Source organism: Amblyraja radiata, chromosome 15 (genome assembly GCF_010909765.2).
Source record: "Amblyraja radiata isolate CabotCenter1 chromosome 15, sAmbRad1.1.pri, whole genome shotgun sequence".
Lineage (NCBI taxonomy): Eukaryota > Metazoa > Chordata > Chondrichthyes > Rajiformes > Rajidae > Amblyraja > Amblyraja radiata.
In genome coordinates, this window is record NC_045970.1 from 27634292 (window position 1) to 27646495 (window position 12204).

General features: G+C 40.8%; 1 protein-coding gene across 2 annotated transcripts in view; it reads left to right on the forward strand.

The window, feature by feature from the left end:
- The window catches only part of vwa2 (von Willebrand factor A domain containing 2), a 44174-nt gene that overhangs the window by 17332 nt on the left and 14638 nt on the right, over positions 1 to 12204 (forward strand). For both annotated transcript variants that reach the window (XM_033033926.1, XM_033033927.1), the window contains exons 5-10: positions 1451 to 1560; positions 3699 to 3893; positions 5789 to 5922; positions 7227 to 7359; positions 8941 to 8996; positions 11375 to 11482. In XM_033033926.1, coding sequence (XP_032889817.1) covers positions 1451 to 1560; positions 3699 to 3893; positions 5789 to 5922; positions 7227 to 7359; positions 8941 to 8996; positions 11375 to 11482 — 736 coding nt within the window. The remainder of the gene's footprint in view (positions 1 to 1450; positions 1561 to 3698; positions 3894 to 5788; positions 5923 to 7226; positions 7360 to 8940; positions 8997 to 11374; positions 11483 to 12204) is intronic.

Sequence of the window (12204 nt, forward strand, 5' to 3'; positions counted from 1 at the left end):
TGTTGCTAACATAATGTTCCAACTGCTTCTAAAGGGCCTGTCTCACTTGGGTGTCATTTGTACGTCACGCAGGTGGCATGCGTGGATTTTGAGAATCCCAAAATCCTGGGGCGCCGCGCGTCTCTGCCTACACCATCACGTCTCACCACGCCCATGCGCGCGTAATGTACAACACGCACGCGTAATGCACAACACGCACGCGTTGTGACGCGTAAATGATGTCGTGTAAATGACGCGCAAATAACGCCCAAGTGGGACTGGCCCTTAACCACTTGCTGACTGTGAATGATATGTAAAATAATATCAAAGTAGTTAGCATGGTAACAAATCATTGCTTGCTTTAAGATATATTTATCTTTTATTTTTGTTAAATAAAATTACTGGAGAATGTAGAACATTGTTGGTGAATTATACAGACCTTTTTGAGATATCATGAAATTTGGTAAAAGACAGAATAAATTATCTTTTAAGTTTCAACAATAAACCATGTAAATGAATGGATGAATAGTAGCAGTGAAATCATGCAGGATGTTATAGTAGCTGTCAGAACATAATTATTTCCCCCTCAAATTGAAAAATGCTATCCACCAATAAATTGTTTGGTTAAATGGAAGATCTGTGGTAATCTTCCTCAGGAATAACCAAAATATTACCTATCCGTGTCCTGCAGTAATTATGCTGAACTTTGTATTCTAAGATGCTCGACACCAAAATGTCAACTGTCCATTTCCCTTCACAGCGGCTGCCTGGTCAGCTGATTTCCTCCAGCTTCTCCCCTTTTTTGTGAGAATGTGCAGTCTCATGCTTCCAACCATCATCCACCTACCTCTGCCTCCCATATTCACTCTTTCCCCTCCCCCTCTCCTACCTGGCTTCTTATGTTTATCATCCTTTATCCTTCCTCAATCAACTAATCATCTCTAGCTTCTACCTCGACACTTTCCCTTTCCTCGTTATACTCTCTGTGTCCCCTCTAAGCTCTCATTCCTGATGCAAGGTTAGGATGCAAACCACTCCTTTCCACCTACAGATGATGCTCGACATGCTGAGTTCCTCCAGCAGATTGCTTGTTGCTCCAGATTCATGCATCTGCAGTTCCTTGTGTCTCCATTGTTTCTTTCTTTGACCTGGGCAAGTGATACGGGAGGAAATAAACAGTCTTATTAATTGCAAAAAAAAACCACAGTTCCCCTTCAATGTTTTGGAATTTAATAAAACAGATTTCACCAAAGACATTGTGCCTATTTAGGAAAGACATAGCACTCTCCCATTTCAATAACTGCTTGCCACAATACATTACTTGCATAAAGATTGTAATTCTTACAACAGTGACACTATTGATCATTAGGCTGTACGCCATTGATGCTCGCTGGAGCACTTGTTGTGTCGGAGAAATAAAAATATTAATACTTTAATTTAAAATAATTTTAGAATGACTTTCTCCTCACAGGTCAGAGTTGGAGCAATTCAATATAGTTCAACGCTTAAAGTTGAATTTTATCTGAATTCCTACTTAACGAAAGAAGAAGTAAAAGAACAACTTACGAGAATTATATTTAGGTATGCAACCTTTTTTCTAAAAGTACAGTATTTGTAAGACCTTTATGGATTTCATCTCAGAAACCAGTCATCAGCCAATTCAATTCACAAGCAATGATTGAGAGCACTGCATGTGGCAAAGGTTTTGGGGGGCTATGAAGTTGGACTCCAAACCCTCTGTACATCAATGCCATCTCCTTTTTAAAGGGGATTTAGGGACGGACAATCAATGCTGGCCTTGTCAACAATGCCCAGATCCAAAATATGAATAAATTAAAATAAAAACAATCCCAGCTGGGCTTTGCTTAAGCACAAAGTCTCTTCAGATAGTTTAAGGCATTGGGCTGTTCTTTCAGATCACCATCCTCCAGGATGGGCCAACCTCATCTATCATGACCTGCTTGGAACCTAGATTGTGGTATGTGCAGTCCAATATTTCAGCACCTTCTGTATAGCTTTGCTTGTCAGTATTTATTTTTCCAGCATCAAAGTGTTCTCAGAATAAAAGGATGTACTTTTAGAAAGGAGATGAGGATGAATTTCTTTAGACGGAGGGTGGTGAATCTGTTTTGCCACAGACAGCTGTGGAGGCCACGTCATTGGGTGGCAGAGATTGACAGATTCTTGATCAGTAAAGGTGTCAAGAGTAATGGGGAGAAGCCAGGAGAATGGGGTTGAGAGGGAAAGATAGATCAGCCGTGATTGAATGGTGGAGTAGACTTGATGGGCCGATTGCGTAAAAAAAGTTACCCCTTGGGTTCCTATTAAATCTTTCCCCTCTCACCTTAAACCCATGTCATCTGGTTCTTGATTCCCCTACTCTGGGCAAGAGACTGTGCGTTTATCTGATCTGTTCCTCTCATGATTTTGTACACCTTTATAAGATCCTCGTGCGCTCCAAGGAATAGAGTCATAGCTTGCATAAACTCTCCCTATTACTCAGGCCCTCTGTTCCTGGCAATATCCTCGTAAATTTTCTGTGCGCCCTTTCAAGCTTGACAAATCTTTCCCGTAACATGGTGCCCAAAACTGAACAGAATACTCTAAAATTAGATCCAAACACAGAGATTAATTTTCATTCTTATGTCAGCCATCTTTTCTGATACAATATCTCATTATCTCGTTCACTGTAAAATACTGGAAAGTAGTCAGTGATTCAAACAAACAAAGGTATTTTATTAAACTAAAGAAAAACTTATAGTGAGAGACAGCAATGGTTTATTTGCACACAGAGAGACTTGATCTACTCTGATGAAAAACTGACCATTAGATGGCCCAGATCCAAATACTAACCATGGACAAGATGCTTCTCAACTGAGATAACAAGAGGACTACCAGCCATGCAGTGCATAGAGAGAGCCCGACCAGATGACGCAATTCTTAAAGCTGTACAGCTTAAAACTGCAATGTTCGTGAACAATCAATATTATTATGACCCCTTTGTTATTTTTTTTCTTCTGGGGGAAGAGGAAGGAAATTAATACTAATCTGGACTAATATCTAATTACTTTGCAATGATCTGTACGGCACAACAAGTTGGGATGATTATTCCACAGCAAATATGGAATATATGTTCTTTAAATGGGCAAACAGTAGTACAAACCTAACACAGATTTTCTAAATAAATGTGAATTTATTTTTTAAATGCGAAAGAGAATGTACTAATGAGTAATCTACAGAGAGTTTCCCTTTTACAAAATAAGCCTGCTGCTAATTTCTTGAGGAACATGAAGCGATTAGCATTGGTTCGTTGGCACTAAGCCAAGGCCTCTGTGCAGTCTCCTTACTTCCATTCTAATACATGCTGAGAGTGTCCTTTATTTATCTGACATTTAAGTAAGAGGAGATTTGCGGCTGATTTCAAACAGGGTGGGATTATATTTGTTAACCACAAGCAAATGCTTAAAAAAAAAATAATATTTTTTTGGACATTTTCACATGAAAAAAACTGACCATTTATAAACTTCAATGTTTTATGTTTATTCTCTTAGCATCAGCACATTTATATTGCAATTGCAGATTCAATGAAATGGACAAATTTAGTTTTAATTACACTAATTGTTTCCGAAGTATGAATAAATATAGGTCTGGGTAGAACAGGAAGACTAGTGCCTTGTTGACCATCTGATCCATTTATTGCATTTACTTTATTAACTCAGGGGTGGAAGTACGCAGACTGCCCCGGCTTTGAAGTATGTTCTTCAAAAAGGATTTGCAGATACAAGAAATACATCCGTCCCTCGAATTCTCATCATTCTTACTGATGGCAAATCTCAGGGTAATGTGACCCAAGTGGCAGCACAGGTGAAAGAAACTGGAATAACTGTGTTTGCTGTCGGAGTCAAGTTTCCCAGGTAAGGAATTTGCTTACAGGATTGGTCATCAATAACATCAAAAATCATACTCCCAGCAACTTAACATAGTGCCTCAATAACAGAAAACATTTTTTTTTGCGGGGGGGGGAATTCATAGTTTATGAATTTTTAGTGACACTAAAGTCAAAATCATTACCATTATGTGTTCACTTTTTATTTGAAAGGCCAGTTTTTAAATAAAATGTTAATTATAATCTCTTTTAAGAAAGCATCAGTTGTTTTTATTTGGGACAGTACCTGCTAGCAAAGTGCACTGATATCTCTAAAAAGTTAAATGGCATTATTTTGTTTTCTGGCCGCATTGCATATATTTATTAAAGGGGCACGGCGGCAACTTTTTTGTCCACAAAAAAGCACGGGAATGCGTTACAAACACCCATATTGCAAGGGTGTCAAAGGCGACTGGGAGAAGACAGGAGAATGGGGCTTAGAGGAAAAGAGCAGCGATGACCAAATGGCAGAACAGACTCAATGGGCCGAGTGGTCTAATTCTGCTCCCACGTCTTATGGTCCTACGGACTGACTGCTTCTCGGTTGGCCCGAGGGCTGAATGGTTGTGTTGAACCTGTAGCTAAAATGCTTTGACTCAGAAGTCATTTTTGACCCAAAATGGATGCTGAATCCACTATCATCTCCAAATGAGATACTTTCATGGTTTTTGCAGCATCTGTGGACTTGGATGCTAAGAGATCAGGCTTCAAATAATTTTTTTGGAAAGCGCAATTGTTCCATGCTTAAATAATTAAACTGTAGGTGAGCTTTGTGTTGGTGTTTGCTACCTGGTATAACTAGGAGCAAGCATCTGTTTCCACCCTAATACACAACAAGTTAGCATTGCTGTGGAAAAATAAATCGTTAATTTTTTAGAGCAAAGACCCCTTCCAGCATTTGCAATTTATTTTTATTTTCACTTCCTTTCAAAATCTTTTGACAGTGGTGATATGTACATTCCAATTATTTTATTATTTTGCTTAAATAATCTATCTTGTTCAAAGTTAGAATTGCAAGTTAAATTTCGTTTCCCTAAGACTAATTAATATTTATTGACATTTTCCAGCCATTCCTTTGTAAGTTTTTGCTTTATACAAAATATAGATGTTCTTATTTCTAATATGCCCAACAAGCATTGAACCAGATGGACACAAAAAGCTGGAGTAACTCGGCGTCAGGGGAGAGGGGAGTTACTGAGATAAAGAAGTGTCAGAGATCACCACTTACACTCTTATGCTCCCCTGACGCTCAGTCTGAAGAAGGGTCTCGACCCGAACTGTCACTCTTTCCTTCTATCCAGAGATGCTGTCGGTCCCGCTGAGCTACTCCAGCATTTTGTGTCCATCTTCGGTGTAAACCAGCAGCTGCAGTTCCTTCCGAAGCATTGAACCAGTATGAGTGCTTGTGGAAACAAAATGTGAGTTGATTTCCATTGTAATCTTATATTCACCGGAATTTAGAAGGATGAAAGGGTATCTTATAGAAACCTATAAAAATCTTGAGGGATTGGATAGGCTAGATGCAGGAAAAATGTTCCCCATGTTGGGGGAGTCCAGAACCAGGGGTCACAGTTTAAGAATAAGGGGTAAGCCATTTAGCACTGAGATGAGGGAAAACCTTTTCACCCAGGGAGTGGTGAATCTGTGGAATTCTCTGCCACAGAAGGCAGTGGAGGCCAATTCACTGGACGTTTTCAAGAGAGTGTTAGATATAGCTCTTAGGGCTGAAGGAATCAAGAGATATGGGGAGAAAGCAGGAACGGGGTACTGATTTTGGATGATCAGCCATGATTATATTGAATGGCAGTGCTGGCTCGAAGGGCCGAATGGCCTCCTCCTGCACCTATTTTCTATTTTTCTATGTAATCCTTGCTCTCTTCACAGATGGGAGGAGTTGAATTTGCTTGCGAGTGAGCCCACTGACAGCCATGTGCTGTTTGCAGAACACTTTGATGATGCTGTCAATGGCCTCTACACAACGTTGACCAGCTCTGACATCTGTTCTGCTATTCCACCAGGTAATATCTCTCTGTTTTATCAAAACTCCTAAATCTGTGTTGAGGAATTTGGTAACTTTTCTCAAGCCGCAAAACATTCAGGATGTTGCATTTGTTTTTAAAATTATCTTCTTGAGGGGCCCAGTAGTGCAGCTGGTAGAACTGCTGGCACACAGCGCCAGAGACCCAGGTTCCTTCCTGACCTCAGGTGCTGTCTTTGTGGAGTTTGCACCTTCTTCCTGTGACCGTTGGAGTTTCCCCCCGATGCTTTGGTTTCTTCCCACTTCACAAAAGCATGCGGGTTGTAGGTTAATTGCTGTAAATTGTTTCAAGGGTGTTGGGAGCGGATAAGAAAGAGGGATAATATAGAACTAATGTGAATGGGTAATCGATGGTCAGCGTGGACTTGGTGGGCTGATGAGTCTGTTTCCATGCTGTATGGTTCAATCAATTCAATCAATCGAAAGTGGTGGATATATTTCCTATTGCTCAACCTGCAGCAGAGTGTCTTAGCTCCAACTATTTTGGAACACTGTTCAAACTATTATATAAAAACTTAATTTTTCTCAAGTACAACTTAAACCCTCCAAAGAAACAACACAGAGTGCTGGAGTAACTCATTTCAGACATGAAGCATGCCAACCCAAAACATCACTAGTCCATGTTCTTCTGAGATGCTGCATGACCCGCTGAGTTACTCCAGCAGGTTGTGTCTTTTTTAAAAATAAACCAGCATCTGCCATTCTTTGTTTCTCTATTAAACCTTCCAAAATGTTTTTGTTTTCCACTTTTAGGAGCTTTGTTCCTTGTAATAGTTTCAACATTACAATAGTAGGTATCCACGAGTACCATCTAACCTACATTAGGGTATCTGTTTCGAAGCATACGGTAAAATAATAAAATATGTATAGAAAACACAATAAAATAATTCTCTTGGCAGGATTTGCCCAACTATTGCCCAACCGTTCTGAAATGTGAGTGGTAATAAAAATTATTTTAAGAGGCCCTGCCTAGTGATAGGTTGGTTTGAGTCTTGGATTAAATTTTATTTGAGCAGTTAGTTTTTCTGTTCGAAGCAAAACAAATTCAGGTTTGGCTCTTTACTATAGGACCTCAGCAGAACTTTTAGCAAGGATATTCACAAATGGGACACATATCTTTGACTTCTGTGTGACCATAAGGAGCACAAATATTCTAATTACTTTACCATAATCTTCCCAACCACTGATGGTCACTACTTCTTAAGAAGGAATACATTTTCTTATAGGAAGAGTCTTCCAATATTGTTAAATATGTATAAAACTTTGCAATGTGCTTCCTTTCAGCTTGCAAACTTGAATCCCATGTCTGTCAACGGAAATCACTAGAAACAGTGAAGGAATTCAAAGGGAATTTCATGTGCTGGAAGGGATCATATGGATATGGTGGACCCATCTCAACACTGTGTCCTTATTACAGGTCAGCAACTTTTGTCCTGAAATGGAGACACAAAGAAATACAAATGCTGGCTTCCAAGAAAAGACATAGAAACATAGAAAATAGGTGCAGGAGTAGGCCATTCGGCCCTTTGAGCCTGCACTGCCATTCAATATGATCATGGCTGATCATCCAACTCAGTATCCTGTACCTGCCTTCTCTCCATACCCCCTGATCCCTTTTGCCACAAGGGCCACATCTAACTCCCTCTTAACTATAGCCAATGAACTGGCCTCAACTACCTTCTGTGGCAGAGAATTCCACAGATTCACCACACTCTGTGTGAAAAATGTTTTTCTCATCTCGGTCCTAAAAGACTTTCCCCTTATCCTTAAACTGTGACCCCTTGTTCTGGACTTCCCCAACATTGTGAACAATCTTCCTGCATCTAGCCTGTCCAACCTCTTAAGAATTTTGTAAGCTTTAGTGTTGCAGTAACTCAGCGGGCCAGACAGCATCTCTGGAGAACATTGATAGGTGATCGTTCGGGTTGGGACCTTTCTTCAGACTGATTGTGGTGGGGGAGAGAAAACATGAAAAGAGGTGGGAGCAGGACAAATCTTAGCGAGTGATGTGTGAGTTAAGGTGATGAAGGTGGGGTGGGGGGGTTAATTGGCAGATGGTTTGACAAAGCCAGAGATGAAAAGACAAAAAGGGGATGAGAATAGAAGTAGTGTGAATTGTGAGCCAGAGGAAGGAATGTAGGTGCAAGCATGACAGTGAAAGAGCTAAGAAGCATTTTACATGTATTATCACCTAATCCTGTCTAAGATTATGAAGTTGTCCAATTGCTGTTGCATTGATTAGCGGAGACGAGTTTTTAAAGTAATGGATGGAAAATGAATTAGCTCTGAACGAGCAATCAAATGTTGAGGTAGATATTTGATGGCTATTTAGGGCAGGCATTCTAAACTGTTGGAGGAAGACTGAAATGGTCGGTGCTTACAGCCAGTTCACAATCTTCTTTAACTATGAAGGATGTAGTCTGTCTCAGAGGGTAGACATTGGAACAGGTTGGGATGGCAGTGTAAACTGTGTATCAAGGAATCCATTACTCTAATATCAGCTAAGGGAAAACACACTGAATCCATAATTCTGCAATTATCGGAGGAGCATTGGAGAATCACTAGTAACCTGTTTGAGGTAAGTTTCATTTGTTAAAATGTTTCTGGAGAAGTGATGGATTGTATAATAAAGAAACATAAAATATATACATACATTTTCAAAAGACTTTAAGTATGAACATCACGGCGAATGCTTTTACGAGCTTTCTTTAGGTAACAAGCAGATATCTTTGGAGGAGAAAGATTATTTGTTATCCTGATTCATTAATCAGAGCAATCCTACATTCCCACATACAGTCACTACTCTGCTGTAAAATAACATCTCTTTTTAAATTGCAAAATCCACTGTGAATGGATTTAGAAAATGATTAACTAAAGAATTACTTACTTAGAGAGCGTTCCAAAGTAGAAAGAGGGTACAAAACTCCAAATAGTATTTCATAATATTTTACATTGTGCATAGAAATACTTTGCTCACGGAAGGAATATTGTCTTGCAGTTGGAAGCGGGTTTATAAGACACATCTTGCTCGATGCTACAGAACCACGTGCCCAGGTATTTATTTCTTGGATATACTTTCACACATATTAGCCTAGACAAACGGTTAGTTTTGATGTTTAAGTGAAAACATTTTTTTAAAATAAATTAAATGTGATACTAAATATTGAATTGAATTGAATCCTTTATTTGTCATTCAGACCTTTCGGTCTGAACAAAATGTCGTTGCCTGCAGCCATACATGTAATAATAAACAACACACAATAAACACAAATTAACATCCACCACAGTGAGTTCACCAAACACCTCCTCACTGTGATAGAGGCAAAAGTCTTAGGGTTGCTGTCTCTTCCCTCCTCTTCTCCCTCTGCGCTGAGGCGATACCCCACCGGGCGATGGTAAGTCAGTCCCGCGGTTCAAGCTCCGCGGCCCGGGGGTGGTCGAAGCTGCCGCCCTCCAGTCCAGCGGACGCAGCTGTTGCCACGGCAGCTCCGGAAAACAGGCACCAGCCTGTGACCTGCGAGCTCCCGACGATGTCGTCCACTGGCCCGCGGCCGAGCCCCAGATTCAGGTCGCCGCCGCCAGAACGCCGCCTCAGCCACCGGAGCACCGTCTCCGCCCCGCACCGGGCCGCCCACACGGGAGCGCCTTCCAGCCGGGAGCCGGGCCGCCCACACGGGAGCGCCTTCGCGCCGGGAGCCAGGCAGCCCTCACAGGAGTGTCTCAGCCCCACGCCGTCCACCCTCACCGGAGCGCCGAGTCATGCCGCTGCCCGAACGCCGCCGCAGCTCGAAGACGGCCAGCCTCGCGTTGGTAAGTCATGGCTGGCTCTACCTCTGGAGCCTCGAGGTCGGTCGCAGGTTGGAGGCTGCCAGCTCCGCCATTAGGCCTCAGCGCAGACGGGGGAAGAGAAGGGGGATACGACAAGAAAGTCGCATTCCCCCGAAGGGAGAGACAGAAAGCCCTGTTTCACCCCCCCCCCCCCCCCCCCCCCCACACACATAACACAACCTAATAACCAAATGTTTAACTAAACAAGACAAAAAAAAACGACACAAAAAAAGTAAAAACAGACAGACTGCAGGCGAGCCGCAGCCGTTTCACAGCGCTGCCACTTCCGGAATATGTTATGCCAGTGGTAGACCATTTTATCCTATAATATTGTTTTATGTTGAGAATTTTATACTGTATTTCTATGTGTAACTAGTCTCCATTAGAGCATGAAATCTAGTATTGCTAATATTGTATAGTCTAACTAAACTAAAACACAATAATACGCACCTCAATAATCTGAGGTTCATAAATTAAATTAGTGAACCTCATCTATGTTCTCAGATTTTATGACTTTCATTTGCTACATTGGACAATTTAGCAATTCATAAAAGCTAGTTTTATCCCATGTTATGTGCTTCTTGTTCAGTTCCTGTTGAACTTTCCATAGGAAATTACTAAAATGTCTAAAATGATCTTTTCAGTGACTCGGTGCCAAATATTAATAAGATATTTCTGTTCATAGGAGCATTTTTTGAGCTAGTAAAGCTGAAATAAAATCTGAAGTAAAATGTCATAGTTATAGTTTAGGTTTAGTTTAGATACTGCATGGAAACAGGCCTTTCGCCCCACCGAGTCCACGCCAACCCAATGATTACCCGTTTACACTGGTTCAATGTTATCCCGGTTTTGCATCCTACACTCTAGGGGCAATTTACAGAAGCTAATTAAACTGCAAACCTGCACGTTTTTGGAATGTGTGTAGAAACCGGAGCACCTGGAGAAAACCCATGCGGTCACAGGGAGAACATACAAATTCCAGTTCGTATCGGGTGCAGAAGACAAATAAACACTTTTGATACTTGAGATCAAATGAACAGATTATTTTTAATTCAAAAATTTGAATGCTAATTAATTGAAAAAAAAGATTACTAGTGATTACAACCCCGATCTAATCTGGGTGATGGGATATGAGGACTCGTGCCATTCTTTATGTTATAAATCAATACATGTCCTGTTATTTACTCTGAATATTTATCAATCACTTTAGTTTAGTTTAGGTTAGAGAAACAGCATGGAAACAGGCCCTTCGGCCCACCGAGTCCGCACCGACCAGCATGCCCCGCACACTAACACTATCCTACAAACACTAGGGACAATTTACATTTATACCAAGTCAATTAACCTACAAACCTATATGCCTTTGGAATGTGGGAGGAAACCGAAGATCTCGGATCTCATGGGGAGAATGTACAAACTCCGTACAGACGATACCCGTAGTCAGGATTGAACCCGGGTCTCTGGCGCTGTAAGGCAGCAACTCTACCGATGCACCACTGTGTCGCCCACTTGTGAGCAGTGACATGTCAGCTCCTTTTCAAAGAGAACACAGTACTGCAGTACCATTGAACATCCTAACAATATTTCATGTAAAACCTTTACAGATCCATGTGATTCACAGCCCTGTCAGTATGGAGGGACTTGCATCTCAGAGGACTTTGAAAGGTACCACTGTGTCTGCCCTGCAGCATTTGGAGAAGATTTTAATTGCGGTAAATTGATCTTATATTTATTTTTATACTTTCTACAAATGTCTGTAAAATTGTTCAGCTGCTATTGCTGTGCCACTAATCCATGCCATGTTCAGGCTGGAAGATACATAAATCTGGCTCGGTCAAACTGACAGCTTGTAGGTTTTGTTTGAAATTCAAAAATTGAAAATAAAAGAAAAAACACAGATTTCAGAAATATGAAGTAAAACAAATAAAATTCAGGATTGTTAATGTTGTAGTCTGGCTATATATTAAAAAAATGAATGGGGAAAAAGAGAATGGCAGGCAGAGATACCCTAGCAGTTCCCATGTAACTATAAAGAAAGAGCAAGTTGTCTAAAATGTAGTCCTGATCCCATTGCACTCCCTCTCTAACCATTCTATTTGTGACCTCCTGCACCAAACACGAGAATCAACACCTCATCTTCCATCTGGGAAAGTTACTGCTTCCTGGATTCAATAACAAATGTTCCTACATTCGGGAACAAGCCATTATTCCCCACCATCCATTTTCCTTTATTTTTTGTGCAGTCAGACTGTACAAAATTAGCAACACATTATTCAAATTATGAAGCTTTGTCTGATCTTAACTGCTCCTTAAATGTCACTTTTTTTTACCCTATCTGAGAAATTCCTGATGTTCCACCCATCACCTTTATCCATCTTCTTTGCTAGCTCGACTAACTTGTTTCTCTCTTTCTCAATTCTGATGTGTTCGGCCT